The sequence below is a fragment of the Cucumis melo genome, chromosome 1 (assembly GCF_025177605.1).
Source record: "Cucumis melo cultivar AY chromosome 1, USDA_Cmelo_AY_1.0, whole genome shotgun sequence".
In the NCBI taxonomy this organism is placed as follows: domain Eukaryota; kingdom Viridiplantae; phylum Streptophyta; class Magnoliopsida; order Cucurbitales; family Cucurbitaceae; genus Cucumis; species Cucumis melo.
The window spans coordinates 27,073,069-27,089,773 of record NC_066857.1 but is presented as its reverse complement, the minus strand read 5'-3'; the positions used below and the strand labels follow the sequence as shown (position 1 = coordinate 27,089,773).

The 16,705-nt window shown below is 32.6% G+C and overlaps 2 protein-coding genes across 2 annotated transcripts; both read right to left on the bottom strand.

The window, feature by feature from the left end:
• Positions 1-571: 571 nt before the first annotated feature.
• LOC103497619 (ras-related protein RABA5b) lies at positions 572-3,042 on the bottom strand. Its single transcript, XM_008459859.3, has 2 exons — positions 2,464-3,042; positions 572-1,150 (listed from the first exon to the last, which is right to left on the bottom strand). Exons 1-2 carry the CDS (start codon positions 2,801-2,803, stop codon positions 840-842), a joined length of 651 nt encoding a protein of 216 aa, XP_008458081.1. The 5' UTR covers positions 2,804-3,042; the 3' UTR covers positions 572-839.
• Positions 3,043-7,132: 4,090 nt separating this feature from the next.
• LOC103497618 (asparagine--tRNA ligase, cytoplasmic 2) lies at positions 7,133-11,694 on the bottom strand. Its single transcript, XM_008459858.3, has 8 exons — positions 11,009-11,694; positions 10,227-10,463; positions 9,201-9,776; positions 8,819-9,004; positions 8,649-8,719; positions 8,433-8,562; positions 8,269-8,327; positions 7,133-7,518 (listed from the first exon to the last, which is right to left on the bottom strand). The coding sequence occupies exons 1-8, from the start codon at positions 11,405-11,407 to the stop codon at positions 7,335-7,337; spliced, it is 1,842 nt and encodes a 613-aa protein (XP_008458080.1). The 5' UTR covers positions 11,408-11,694; the 3' UTR covers positions 7,133-7,334.
• Between the last annotated feature and the right edge of the window lie 5,011 nt (positions 11,695-16,705).

The window sequence follows — 16,705 nt, the reverse complement described above, 5'->3', positions numbered from 1 at the left end:
AGATTTTTTTAGAATACTATGGGTAAGACATGTTCATGAAATAAGACCTCAATATAGCATTTATGTTGAGTAGATAAGTTAAACTACAATGGTAACATATTCATAAGTGAGGTAACTTGGTTCATCTCACTGTTTTGATTGACAACTCTTAGGTTTGCTCTTCTATCGGAGCAAAGTTAGATAATGGTTGCTAAGATGTTGGGTAGTTAAGTGCTTTGTTTTTGGTCTGCAATAAAAACTGAATTTTCCCCTCTATTTTCAATTGTCAATCTCGGGATAAAGGCTTCCAATAAAACTGAATCCCTAATATTGCTGATTTTTTCATAAAGGTTTTTATTATATGCTAGCATTTGCACCAAAAAAATTGTTCACCTATTACATTTTCTTCCGTACAAATTTTATTACCATTTAACCAATTAAATTATATTATAAATAAATAAAAAAAAAAAAAAAAAACTGTAAAGGACTAAATATGATTTATTAAAAGTAGAGACTAAGAGCCATAATCTTAAAACATCTAAACTAATACTACTCGATAGTATTTTAACCAATATTTATAAAGCCTTATAAGGAAATGGAACAATACTCATTTCTCATATCTTGTAGAACCAAAACGAGGGTAAAATTACAAATTTAAATCAGGAACTCCCTGAGGCTGTGTTTTATGCCCCTGGAAATAGACTTCAAATTTCAATCGTGTCTATTAGCCACAAAATTGAAAATTGAACGTTTGGAACAATTAACTCGAAATTAAAATTTTAGAGACCTATTATATCGGGTACAACTTTTAAACTTTTAAAACTCCAAAAAATTTACTACTGAGAGAGAGAACATGAAACTCATTGAGAACAACAAGAGAAGCCTTTTTTGGAAGAGGCTCCTCCATCAGCCAAACTTACTCGATTTTCAGAAAGCTCAGCCTTGTAAGAATCAGAGTTGAGGACTTTCCTGCTGACGTTGTTGAAAATCTCCCTAATAACAAGCTCAAAGGCTGTTCTTACATTGGTGGAATCAAGAGCAGAGGTCTCCATGAAGAACAGTCCTTCTTCTTCTGCTAGATTCTTACCTTCCTCCACACTCACATCTCTGATGTTCTCCAAATCACACTTGTTCCCTACCAACATCCTCACTGTTGCTGTATCGCAATGAACTGCAATGGTTTTGGGCAGAGTAAGCTTCTTCAGTTTATGATCTTATAAAATGCAAATGACAATGACAATGAAATATGAGATTCAACCACTTCATCAGCTTTTGCTTTGCTTTATTGACCTATCTTAGATATGGAGATGTAAATGTAACACATCATAGAGAGTGGAAGATGAGTCAGAGCGACATCTTTATAATGAAATACCATACTATTGAATTTTTCTGTTTTCTTTGTTGGAAACAACTTTCACCGAGAAAAAAAAAATGAAATAATACAATGCCATACAAAAGAACAAGTCCATAAGAAAGGAACCTCCCTTTGGAGGAAGAGACTCCAGCTAGGCAAATAGTAACTAAAGGTCTTTGAAATTGAAGCTAAAAAAGAAACATGAGAGCAAACAAAAGGTTAAACCTCGTTAGGGTCTCTTTTCACCCATCTAAAAACCTCATCATTGCATCAACTCCCAACATAAGAAGCGAATCAGCAAATTCAGGAGGAACTCCTCGATCAAAACACTAGTGTCCATGTGGTAAGCATACAAAATACCAAACGTCTAAAAGAATAAGTTCCAAACAAAACTAGCAAACTCACAAAATACTACAGGAACGGATGAACGAGCGAGGGCATACTATGCCATAGAAAAAATATGGAGAGACTCAAAAAGATTTGTCATTTCTTCCCTTTCAACCCTGGAAGGATGAGAAAGCTCGAAAGAATCTATTCAAAACTTGAAGAAAAAGGTTCTAAGGTCCTTGATTCAATAGTGCCCAACACTTAGTCAACACTAAGCAGCTATTCCTTAATAACTTCAAATGCCAGCCATAAACTGAGTTCAAATCCATTCTCATTCGTTAGTGCCAAATGCCCGAAGACTAAGGTAGTTGCTCCTAAATTGACTCTCTCATGAGCTAATAAGAAATAGGGTCTTTAGCCAGCTTTTCTTTTCATATCTATTTCGAACCATTACACAGGGCTAAACTATCCTGTTTTTGTTATCAATTTGGCAAACCTCACCACCAATCTATTCTTTAGTTCATTACAAATTACTCACTGAAGGAACTCCAAAAAGTAAGAACGAAAGCAAATCATTCATCCCCGCTTTCCAACCAGATATTGGCATATTGCAGAATAACCAACAACACTGAATTTTCTTTCTTTCTATCATTCCCATATTTCTTACAAATCAAAGAATCAACAAACCAAACCAATAGGAGATTCTAATATACCCAAGAAAGAAATACGATTCACTTCCACAAACTGCCTCTACAAACAAACAGAAGAGTAAAAATAACCATAAAGATTCGAAGAGAACGTACCGCCGAGCTCGTCAAGCCACCGCTTGGCACTGTCAAAGGTGGTCCGACGGCTAATATCGTAGACAATAAGCGCCCCAACAGCACCACGATAGTAAGCCGAAGTGACAGCCCTAAACCGTTCCTGGCCAGCTGTGTCCCAGATCTGAGCCTTAACCTCTTTGCCGTCAATTTCCACCACTTGGGTCTGAAACTCAACGCCGATAGTAGCCTTAGAGTTGTTATCAAACTCATTCCGAGCAAACCGCGAAAGGAGGTTAGATTTGCCCACGGCAGAGTCGCCAATAAGAACAATCTTGAACAAATACTCCTCCCCACCCTGGTCGTCGTCGTCGACAGCCATTGATGAAGAAGAAGAAGAAGAAGAAGAAGAAGAAGAAGAAGAAGAAAGTTGGAATGGAGGTTTTGGTGAGGTGGGAAATGGGTATAACTAGAAATACAAAGAGATGAGATGAATAAGTACCGAAAGACGCCATGATTAACGGGGAATTCGTAAATATAATGAAGAATTTGGAGCTTGAAATTGGGACCCAGATGGGTTTTGAATTTAGTGTTGATGAATTCACATTTGCGCAATTGATGGCACTCACTAAAACTTGAAGGCTCCAGTTAGGCATTCATGACGCTCTACCTCTACTCTTTCTTAACTTCTTTGGTTAGTCAAATGTAGGTCAAATTATATCATAACAACACTATACACTAATAAAAATTAAAACTAAACTAACGGAAACCAAACCCCAATCCAAATAAATCCCTTCTTTTCAAAATTGCTCTTTTGGTTTTGCTTTCTCCTTTGCCTCAAAACCAACAAAATCGAACCAAATCATCACATACATACATGTAGGTGTATTCACTATTATATAGGTTTTATTCAAGTATGAAATTTGTAATTTGTACTAATAGAACAAATTTTTAATCCTACATTACAATCCTCCAAATTTATTTATACATTAATTATACTTATACTCCATAATGGACAAATTTTCAAATATTTGTAATACACAATGAAAAATGTCAATATATTTGCCCATTCTTATTGAGAATTGCTAATGTAATTATTTATAACCGTTGGTTCTGTTTTGATTGAGGAGAGGTACCATGTGTTTTTTTTTTAAAAAAATATATAAATTATTTATGGAAGAATTGTTTTCGGGAGTCTTTAAAAAAAAAAAAAACAGCAAAATATTTACATCGTATAGAATAATTCCAAAAATGGAAAAAGCTCATAGGCCCCGTGCAAAATATCAAAAATGCCCGTGAACAACTGCGCTTATCGTTTAGTTTGATACGCAATCGTTTAAGATATGACTACAATTTATATGTCACTGCTTAGATATGAGTATAATTTATTTTTTCAATTCCAATCTTTTCTTTTTTTTTTTTACATGATCGCTTATTATTACATTTGACTACTCCAATCTAAATGATTGTTTTTCAAGACTTTTTATATATGATCGTTTACATTTTGCTACTCCAATCTAAATAATTTTTTTTCAACATTCTTCACGATCTTTTAGATTTTGCTATTTTTTTATACACAGTGTTGTAAATCGCAAAAAGAAGAGGAAAAGTAGAAAAGAAATTGAAACGAAATAAAAATAGTAAAATAAGATTAAACGACGTAAATAAAGAATTGAAAAATAAGAGAGATGATGGAAAGAAATCGAAGAAAAAGAAAAAGAAGAAAGATGAAATCAAGGGAAAGAAAGACAAATAAAAAATGGAAAAAACGAAATAGAATAAAAAAAAAAGATAGAAGTGCAAACTTGAAATATTTAACAAACGGTTAATTTTACAGGGAAACGTTCATGAATATTTGAAACACAAGTTTCTGTTGATTTTATTAGGTGGAAAACATTATTGGATATTGTGTCTATTAGAGAAAAAAAGAAAAAGAAAGTTAGATAAGTGGATAGGAAGGAAAAAGTAGTTTTTAAGAAATACATATTTAACCCTAATGACACGACTCACTCTTTCTTGATGGGCCAAAATTGGAAGTGGAAGAAATACAACAATTTGGCACTTCACCATCCTTTTTTTTCTTCTTTTCTTTCCTTTAATAAATCTCCCTTTCTCAACTTTTATCTTCCTTCAAAATTAATCTAAATCTTTATTAAATATACATTTTTCTAACTAATTCGTAAACTCTATCCATCTCATATCATATCATATATTTGATTTGAAGTTCTATTCTATCTTGTAAATATTTTTAACAGACTTTTACAAAAATAATAAAAAAAAAAACAAATTATTTATATTTCATAGAAAAAAAAAACTACAAACATTCATTACATTTTATTTTTATATAAAGTCTAAATATTTTGTCGATTTTGTTATTTTTTACAAAAAAATTTACTTTTTCCATATCATTCTACCATTTTTAATTCCATCATACCTAATTAAAAAATTATCGTTCTACTTTTTGTTTAATTTTTCTAACTAATTGACCTAATTTTATAAAATACAATTTAGAAACCTTGATATATTCACTAATTTAATCAATACCATGAATGGAATAATTTTATATAATAATTCTTTCACTTAGTTTTTAATTCTTTTTAATGCATGTCAAATATACATTTTAATGTTCATATTAGGGTGAACATGGTAGACTGAAATACTGAATAGGTGAACCAACCAAATCGAAGTCAACTGGATGGTGCCAATATGGAAAAAATTCAAATTGTTAATATTTTGGAATTTTAAATAGTAAAACCAACTAATTTTGCTATCTGACGATTAAAATTAGTTTGAACATTTACTAAACTGGCCATAGTTAATTCGGTGGCTATTTGATCGAAAAACCGACCAATCAATGATTATCCTAGTTTGTCCGATGGAAGATAAACCAACTTTAGCAAATAGTAATAATAACAATAGTTTTGTTTATAATAAATATTGTTTACCTCTACAATAAATAGTTAGAATCCAATCACATCTAATTGTTGTCATAATTCTTTGGAAAAATTTGAAGCAACTTGCTAAACACCATATATGGTTCATGATTTGGAAATTCAAAAAAGTGGGACTTATTATGAGTTAGAGAAAATAGAGAGCAAAAGTTTAACTTAAGACTCCAAATCGTTGGAGCTCAGAGAATTTAGAATCAGGTTTGGTAGAATCTTTCTTAAAAAAAAAAAAATTGATTGGTGTGTTGGAAGATAATAGATATCAAAGAAATTCATTTATTTATTTATTTATTTATTTATTTTAATTTAGTTTATAGATTTTTGGAGTTTCGATGTTGATTAGTGTTTCACTTCTATTTCCATTGAGTTATTAGTAGTGAGTGTTGGAAATGACTATTATACTTGGGCCCAAAGCGTTAGGTTTGTGGAATGAGAGAATTTTTATATGTCTAGAGATATAAATATTAAAGCATGCTAATAGTGAGACCGAAGTGTGATGGTGGTCATGGTATAATCTTTGTTACCACATACATGCTGCCACCACTGATTGGACAGGTAGTTGAGCTTGCACTTGGGTAATTGTGATTAAATTAATCTTTTTATTGCTTATTCATGTAATTTTTAATAACCTACATTAAAAATTAAAATTGCAAGGCTGAGAGTTATTGAAATTTTGGAATAGTGTAGACTTATTTTATTATCAAATTTTCCTTCTATTTTCTTCTTATATCTTATTTCAAAAGATTGAGATCGTAACTAGTGAGGGATGTAATCTTCATTGATAAAAGAACAATGACTCTAATAGTAAAGTTGAGAAAACTTTGTGTTTAAAGGTAAGCAATAAAACAATATCATTCTATTATAGAGGTATGTGAACGACTTGTAAATGAAACGTTGAGACCGATAATTTAAGAGGCATCAAAATGAGTTCTTGTTGTAATAACCGAAAGTTGAGTAGGGTGTGAAGTAAAAATTGGTCTACAAACGAGAATTGATACAAAAACATTCAAGATAATTGCTCGTTTAGTTGAGAAAACAGTTATGGTGACTAAGAGATTGAATGGTCTACTTCTGTGATAACAAGTGATGTTTTATACACTGAACTAGATTCTAATTCGCTTATTAAGTTAATTGTGAATATAATCATCATAGAAGACAATTTTATTCATACATTTTTATCCTAAACTTTTAATTTAATCAAAATTTATCCTAGATTTAGATAAGCTTTGCAATTTCTACCATCTATTCAATTTAAATAATTCATCCCAACAAGAAACAATGTGACAATCTGGACGAACACACTAATTACAATAAAATAAAGCTAAAGTACAAATTTAAGTTTGATTAATGCACAAATTATTAGTTGTTGTATATCATTTCCAAAACTCATAGGCTTCAACAAAAATTTAGCTATAAAGCCATTTTCATTGAAGTTTCTATCAAAATTATGCTGAATATATTTTATAATCGAAGATACATGAGAACGCTCAATTTCATGTAAAAAAAGTTCTAACAAAAGCTTATAAAGGACTAAAATTAATTTCAAATTACGTTTTTGATTTTCATTTACTTTTAACTTTTTACCTTATTTAATGGGTATCTATCTTTTCACTATTTAATGTAATGAAAGCATTCAGAACAGAATTATTTGCATAAGATTTGAATAAGAAATCATAATGATTGAAGCTAAGCATAGCAATTAAGAAAATATACACGACCTCGAGATCACAAGTTTGAATCATGTCTCCTCCACAAATAATCCATTTGATATCAAATTCTCTTTTATTTATAAGAACAAATCTTAGCAACAAACAAACACAAGTCGACCAACAGAATTCATTTTCCCTTTGACTTTTTAGTTTTTACGATAACACAGTTTTCAGTTCCAATTTTTAAGCATCACCATTGGTCGGGGCCCAGCTACGTTGTAAAACATTTTTGAACAATTTTATCCTTGGATTCTCTTTAATTGATGACCTTTCCAAAACTTCTTGGAAATGGAATAACATCCTTGATGTCAGTGAGGCCAGTAGTAAACAGAACGAAACGATCGAATGCCAAACTAAAACCAGAGTGCTTCACTGTTCCATGCCTTTGAATCTCTAAGTACCACTCGTATTGCTCCCTTGGCAGACCCATCTCCTTCATCCTGCCAACAACCATCCATATTCAAACAAATATCAATAACTCTCACATTTTTTCTTTCTATTATCTGTGAGCGTAGTGTCGTCAAACTAGTAAGATTTTATCTCAAGCAACTATCGCTGGGTTTGAACTCATGGTAGTTAAACTAAATCTTTTCAATTCAAGAACATAGATTGCAGCTGGAATGCATTTATAGTCTCTCTTTTTTTTTTTTTTAGTTGTGGGGATGGAGATGAAATTTCTTACCTTTAGGATGAAAACTCATGCTAATTACACGCTTGGGCTAGCAAACTTTGAAATGTTTGTTTTTGTCAAGTTTTAGGACTTTTATCCCTCTAAGTTTTGATGTTTTTATTTTTGCTTATAGTCTTTCCTATCTAACGTTACTTTTTTATCATTCCCTCAATGTAAATCTTGGTATTCTTTTTTAAAATAACTCATGAAAGTTAGAATTTCTTTTGATTTTGATCGCTCAACTTCAAAATATTTCATCTTTCCACTTGATCTTAAACCTTCCCATTTTATTTCATTAATTGTTTAAAAAATCCAAAATCTATAATGGAATCCCCGAACATCCAACCGATGTAGATATCTACTGATCTAGTAAATAAGTAAAAGAAGTGACAGACAATGTCATGTCTATTTATTAAAAAACAATTTTAGAAGATTTGGAAGTTTGAAGACTGGAAGTCTTGGATGGAATAGACAAGAAAAATATCAACAGAATAGTAATCAAAGCAGTAAAATATTATACCTTGTCATCAATACATCAAGACGCTCCTCCTTTTGGCTGCCAGAAATTACCACTCCACCCTGCAAAACATTTGGGACCCAGTTTTCAGAAATAATTTTTCATTCAATTCAGGATCCATCTAAAAATAAATTTTCCCACGGGTAAATACATGCCCATGTGCTAACCTTTGGAAGAACCACATCAAATGCTGCCACGGTTTTCCCATCATCATTCAGGCGGACATTAAATGGCTTGGTTTCTTTCGGGTAGTTATATACTATTACAGGCTTTTTAAAGATGGTATCCGCCAGATAACTGTTTAACGTACAAAGAAGAAAGAACTTTTTTATTCGTAACGAAAAATAGCATAGTGACCGACTGTAATAGCACATTTTGCACACCTGAGATGATCAGCAGTTAAAGCAGCACCAAATTTAAGCTTTTTTAAGTGTTGAGATTTTTGATCGGTGGCCTGACAGTGAAGATTTTTTTTTTCTCAACATTCAGATGGGCAGGGGTAGAAATGAAAAACTGAGTCACATGATAGAAGAGTAGATAATCTAGATTTCACCTTTTCCAGGATTTCAATTGCGGCAGTGTAAGAGACCTTCTCAAATGAACATGATATAATGGATTCAAGGCGATGGATGCTAGTCTTGTCAATGCGTTTTTGAACAAATTTCATATCGTCCATACAGTGTTCCAACACCCATTTGGAGAGGAATTTTACAAGGTCATCAGCACAGTTCATGGCATCCTGGACTCCAAATGATGATACAAAAATCCAAGTTAAACGATATAAAATCTTCATTTCAATGGTGCAAAGTTATTATGATAAAGTATTAACCACAGAAAATAACATTGGATTTTAATGGCTAAATCAACACGGAATCTTAAACCCATATAATATAAAGTAGCTATCTTAAGAAATAAGTAAAAGATCAAATTCATACCTTCAGTTCAGCAAAAGCAATTTCAACCTCCACCATCCACATTTCAGCTGCATGTTTTGCAGACTCAATTTTATCTGCTCGAAACCTTGGTCCACACGAGTACACATTGCCAAGGGCACATGCATAAGTCTCCAAATGCAGTTGTCCAGAAACCGTTAGATAAGTTTCTTGTGGTAAAAAATTTCCAGGAATAACTTTATCTTTCCTCGATTTGGATTTTGATTTTTCTCTGGCTTCTAATTGTAATGCAAGTTCATTTGTTTTCTTTAAATCCTGAACTGCAGCAACTAAGGCTTCTCTGTTGCTTTCGCTTCTCTCAAGCTCTTTGACAAGATTGCTTTTCTCCGTTATAGCAGCCTTAACAGTTTCAAGACTTAAACCATCGGGTTCTTTGTCTTCTGTTGATTCCACTCTCTTACCTTTACCTGCAAGTGTTGTAACGTGGAACTTTTCGCTGAATCCTTCACTGTCTGTGGTTGTGATGGTGGGTAATTGAACGTAAAGAAAGCTGTTATTTTGGAAGAACGTGTGATTTGCAAAAGTCAAGGCACTACGGATTCTCGTAACAGATGCAACCTGCATAAAGTAAAGAATACCAGTGAAGATCAAGATCCAACACTTCATTAGTTCTAATAATTAGATATGCAAGACTCTCTTCTCAAGCTTTGACACCAAATTCCATTGCACAGGTTCAATAAAGGTCAATGCAAGCGATCCAACCAAGGAGATTTACAATGAAGTTACTTTAATCCATGATCAGGAACGTTGAACTATATATATCAATTCTTTCTTTTAGCAGAAAATGAGCTCTTAACTGTATAAATCTCCTGTTTTCGAATCTCAAGGCTCCGTTTTACCAATCACTAGATATAAAATATGAACAGAACGCTTTGAATTCACATGGTGCTGTTGCATAAGCAGTAAGCACGATCTTAAAGCTAATAGGCACTTTAATTATAGGCATGCAAACAGAACCATAAAAATAGGAAATAAATGGAACTTATAGTTGAAGCTTATTCATATTACCGTAGTTGTTCGAGGACGAAAATAAGAAAATTTCCTCAAAAAATCCATTGGCAACTTTTTCTGGGATAATGGATACTTTTCCTGTTCAACCTTTCCTACATGAAGAATTTTCTCGACTTCAAGCCGAACAACATGTTTCCCAGGTACCGGGACCTGCTTCAGTACGCCTTCCACCAAGATGCAAGTTCCCGTTGGCAGCAGATGGGTGGGATGATGTAATGAGGACTCAACGACAACCTACAAGTTTCTTATTACTGTGAGAATGCAAAAAACCAAGCACAACCAAAGCTTAAGCAACCAATTATCCTCTAACACATTGTAATAAAAAATATCAGACCTTCCTTAACTCTGCATCAACTTTAAATTCATTTAAAAGTTCCATATTTCTTTTTTGGATAGGGAAGAACATACAAATTCATCCATATGCAACACAATAAAAAATTTTAAAACAGATACAGGGGAAAAACATTAAAAGTCATTTTAATCATAAAAAGGTCAAATTATGCAGTAGTGTAGCTGTCTCGCAAGAACCATTGGACGTGAATTCAAAATTTGTATGCCTCTAACAACCATTAGATATGTCATAGAATATACAGTGATGGAAAACTGTGGCAGGATCACAGAATAGTTTCTCAACAAAAAGACAAAAGACAAAAGAAGTAGTACCATTGTATACAAATAATAAGTTTTGATAGTGAAATACGCCAAACTTTTAAGTTAGCCACATCCTATACGCAAAACAAAGTAGCAAACAGTTGGCGTGCGTAGCAAAAAAGAGGTACCTGAAGGCTTGCAACACAAGACCCATCATTAATAGCCAGAAAAGCAGTGGAAGGAAGAGGCGGCTTATGAACAGGAGTGTCCAACTTCTCCCCACCGTGCAAGTTATTTCCATACAACATCTTAAGCAAAGACCTAACAATCGGAATCCGCGATTGAATAATCTCAATACAGCTCACATCCTTATTAAGCTTAGGAGGCAGAGAATCAGCCGGAGCCGGAGCCGGGGGAGCATCTCGAATAACTTCCTTGGAGGACTTGACCCATCCTCCGACCACAAGTTTCTGACCCACAAACGAAAGACCCCCATCGGTGGTATCCAAGAGGGTTTTGAGAAGAACCCTGTTGGAGTATTTGGAGAAGGTGATGGGGGAGAAGACTGTAGGTTGTTGGGCGGCCATGGAAGAGTGTGGAGGAAGAAAGAAGAGGGAAATGGGGGGATTGAATGATGAAGGAGAAGAGACATGGATTGAGAGATATAAAAGAAGAAGAAGAAGAAGAAGAAGAAGAAGAAGAAGGAAGAAGATTGAGATGCTTTTCTTGGGGAAGAAGAGGGGGAAATAATCAAGAGAGATTGTTAATGGAGGGAAAAGGATTGTTTCAGAGAAATGATTTGGGGAGATTTTGTGGTATGAACTGAGAGAGATTTTAAAGAGAGTTTGAGGTTTTGGAATACTTTGAAGTTTAGATTTTCTTGAAGAGTTTGTTTTTTGTTCATTTGAGAGTTTGTTTTCTTTGATGGGAAATTGAAACCTTACTTGAAAGCGACCTGTTTACAAACTGTTGGAATAAAAATGAATTATTATATTATATAACTTTGGAAAAAACACTCTCCATCTAAACTTCAAACTTTGGTCTTAACTAACTTTTTGTTTTGCTCCCAAAATCAAACTCATTCTCATGTTTTGCCCACAAATTTGGAGTTTTTATTTTGAAAGTAGTGAGATTTTGTGCTTTAATTTGGATTTTTTTTGTTTATGTTTGGTTGTTAAAAAATTTAGTGTACTAATTGGACAGATGAGAGAGAGAGAGAAATGAGATTATATACAATATATTATAATATAGCTCCTTTTCCAACTCAAGAAAACTTAAAAGGAAATTGACTATGCTAAAGGCATTTCTAACCATTTTGCTTTAAAGGTTAAGAATATTAATATCTTTCTTAAGGAACTCTAAAATTAAGCGTGTTTAACCTGTGAAGCGATCTTATGTTGGGTGACCTCTTAGAAACTTTCTTAACAAGCATGCAAGGGAGGACAAAACATGTTGAAAGGCCCCTAAACATAATTCTACAGTTTATGCATGAGAGTGTCTTGTGTCCATTTAAAATTATAAAGGGGCATTTTTAAATATAAATCAAAATGAATATAAATTTTGCTATATTTTGTAAACATTTTCGACAGTTTTACCATTTACAATAATTTTTCCAATTAAGATAAGATTAAATCAAATTCAAATTAAATTAACAAAAATTGGTTAAACTCTATTGTGTAACAATGATGGATACTGAAAACATGCACAATGGAATAAAGGATCAATAACACTTTAATTACATGTAAATGATAGGTATTAATCATGCATTTCAAAGAAGAAAAACAAAGAAATGGAGATATGACATTTGATGCTCAATTTTTCCTGGAATACCCTGATCATGAATGCCTCCCGGGCTACCACAGGAGTCTTCATGACTATTCTTTGACTTCATAACAAGGTTGTGGGACTCGTGAGTAATGGATTTAAGGAGAATATGAGGTAATCGAGAGTTTTTGGAGCTTTTGTGTTTAGTTGTTAATCTCAAAGATTTTTCCATAAAGTGGTCAAAAGCCAACAATTTGACTTCTCAAGTAAAAAATCGACGCTTTGAGTACTTAATCAAAATTTGACTTCATAAGTCTAATAGATGATATTTCCAATTTTGACTAATTTTTTCCACTTCAATCGCACTTTGGTTTAATATCAGACATTAAATCTCACTAATCTTGAGCACTCGAATATGGATATGAATTCAAATTCTTGACATTTAAGTCATATGTATCTTATTATCTCTCAATATCTAGCCGTCAATTACATCAAATATATTTAACGTCATATTCTTTAAACTAATTCAAACATTTCTAACTAATCCAAGTATATTGTTCTAAGGTTTGTCTTCATGTGAGCTAGTAGGGAGATCTTATAAAACTATAGATCATGAGCTCCAACGACTCGAGATTAACCTATTAAACTCTTTGACCTAGTTAACCAACATTCATTAACTAATGAGTAATTATATAAAAATCCAGTAACTGCACTCTTCTAACTGTAGATATATTTTTGTCCACTTGATATAACCATGATTAGTAAGTCGACCATTCGCAGGTTGTTTGTAACTTATGGCTAGGTTAAACTTACCGTCTTATGCCTAAAATTACTTCTTGTTCCTTAAGTCTCACTAATCCTTTAATGAACGATTGATTTGTGGTCCAACCTCTAAATCAAGTCCCTCTCGGAAAAATGAGAAGATGAGACCCTTGTTCACGTCCTGGGGTCAACACTTAAAGGAATGACCTTTCTACTATTCCTATAAGCGAGAATGAGTGAATTTCGTTTTGCACCTTATGTCCCCAGTTATTTATTCGGTCTTACTCCAAAATGGGAGGCCTATTGAGTAAGTGTTGTTGAGTTTCCCTCACTCATGCAGATCTAAGAATGATCTCAAATAAACAAGAGTTCATAGTTAGCTTAGGATTAAGATCAAGTTATCTAGGTCATTAAATTTGTAATGATCAGTTTTGTACAGTAAACATTGTTCTAAAACAAAAGCGATTATTTCGTGGTTCGGTCTTAAATAAATTCTTTGCTTAGGATGCCCTCACTCGAATGTCTCTACATGAAAATTTAGAATTGCATCATTTGTACCAAATAAAAAGTGGGTCGTCTCCAGAATAAGTCGTCCAACCTTATTTCTATACTATAGATTGTCTAGGCTTATTACTTAATTTTGATCTACATTTATGTCACTGCATAAAGTTCAAGTGAACATATTATTGTCGTAGACCTTAGTTTATTGGATTTATGGTTGTAATAAGTAAACCACTTATTCAATAACTTTATTCAACACCATCTTAATAATAAATTTATTTCAATATAGAATATATTTATCATTTTACAAACTACATGTGGTTAGTGAGGTAAAGGGGTTTAACTCCTCTCACTTATTATTCTAAAAAGCTAACATACCTAATAGATCACTTATTATCTCATAAAAGAATGGACAAGCGTTCTATTATTATTATTATTATTAGAAAAATTATATCAGATGACAAATTTTTTTAGAAAAAAACAGCTCATAGCACCTCTTTTTTGCATATTGCGAATATGACAAATATGACAAGTAATTAATGATATCAGACGGCTATCAGATGACTATTAGAGGACTATTAAAGTGTTATTCACTTTTAAATTTGCCACTTTTGCAATTTAAAAAATATAGTGACATGGGCCCTATTATCATAATTTTTTTTTTCAAATTTTGCAAATGCCCCTTATTATTATTATTATTATTTTGGCTTTCCATTTTGGGGACAAAAATGGGACAAAACCGAGTGGGGAGTTGAGAACATAATCACACAAGATGAAATTCATTCCTTCCCACCTTTAGGGTAAGTAGATAAGTATTCCCTTAAATGGTGTCTTCGGGACTTGAACAAAAGGTCCTACCCTCTCTATGGCACGAGAGGGGTTTTTGTTTAGTGGTTGGACCATAAACAGGTTGTTCATTAGAGAAGCACTGGTATTTAAGGACTAGAAGTAACTTAGGGGTAAAACGGTAATTTGACCCAGCTGGTGTTACGAACACTTGTGAAGAACTAACTTACTCGAATTGGTCTATAAAGTTTATATTGATACATCATAATATAAAGTTTATATTTTAATTAGACTTTATTATATAAATTTAATTTTGGATATGATTCAAAATTAAATTACGAGAGAATAAAATATTTGAATGAGTTCAAATATTAGTTTAATGTGAATTAGATTCATATTAAAACTATAGGTTAAAATTTAATGTGTATGTGATACATATTAAAACTATAGGTTATGAGAGAAATTTATATTTGAATATGATTCAAATTTTGGATTAAATTAAATATAAGATAATTAATTTAGAAATTAATTAATTGGAGAATTAATTAATAGTTTAGTTTAATTTCGTTTAATTAAATTTGATTAAATTAAATTAATTAAATTAAAACTATAGGTAATGCGAGAGATATTCATTTAAATATGATTTGAATGAAATATTAATTAAATATGATTGAATTAATTAATTAATTAAATAATTAATTTCATATATATTAATTTAATATTTATTTGTTAAATTAATAAGGAATGTGGTTGGTTTTCCCACTTTCCCATTTATTCTCTCTAACTTCCCTCTTCTTCCGTCTGAAGAAGAAGGAATTCTTTGTGTAACAAAAACACAGAAGGTGTTCTGTGATTTTTTTTTTTGCAGAAAAAAGGATCATCGCATTTTCTCAAATTTTTCTCTCTAAAAAAAGAAAAAAAAAATTCCCTCAATCCAATTTGGTCCCCACAAACCATCTCAATCAGAGAATAAGAAGGTTTCCAAGTGGTGGTGCCCAAGTTGGCATTTGGTAGATTCAGAGTCGTCAACGAGAGTAAGTTCTGTATTTTCTTCAAAGCATGTTTAACCATAAAAATTAATTTTGTAATTCTTGCCAATATATTGGTATTTTTAAGGTTCCAATTAAAATTGGGTCTCTGTAATTCTTCCGCTGTAAAGGGTTTTCATCCCTTCAATTGGTATCAGAGTCATCTCAATTTTAATTGAGAATTTTTAAAAATTTGCATTGGTTAGGTGGGATCTCTGCATTATGAATGTGAGTTTTGCAATTGAATGTTTCTGTAATTTTGGCCATAAATTTACTGTTTTGATAAGATCAAAATGTAAAGATCCCTGCGTTTTTGGGTATTTTAATTTGTAAATCTATAATTTAGAGTCCAATTTTGGATTCAGGGTGTTTTTCTGAGTTTTTCGACACCAAATTTGCCCAAAACGGACAACCGAAAGGTCATCAACGGAGAGTTTTTGGATTCTATACGGAAACCGAAGCAAAAAATAAAAAATTTCAGCGACTGGAGGTAGAAGAAGGGATGGCGTCATCATGACGTCAGCAGCAGGGATAGGCTCAGTAGCTCAGTGTGCGCAGCTCGGCTCGACTTGTACGGACGGCTCGCATTCGGCTCGGTTGTACGGACGGCTCACTTTTCGGCTTGGCTTGTACGGACGGCTTGGTTCGGCTCTGCTTCTTCATCTGGCACCGGTTCAGGCGGTTTTTGAATCGACTTTTCATATTTTGGGCCGGTTCAAGCATTTTTTGGCCGGTTTGGAGCGATTTTTGACTGGTTCAAGGTTTTTGGACCTAGTTTGAAGCTTTTTGAAGGTTTTGAGGCCGGTTTTGGAGCTTGGAAAGTACTTTTAGGATATTTTTAAGACTTTATTATTGTAATTATTGCTTTATTTTATCCTAGGGGCCAATTTTACAGGTTCAATTGTTATTTAAATGCTTTATGGATGTCATTTAGATAAATCCCACCTTAGGTTAAGCATGTTCATGCATTTTTATATACTATAAATGTTATAATGTATGGTTTTAATGCATGATTATGAATTTTATGAGTAATTTAAAATATGT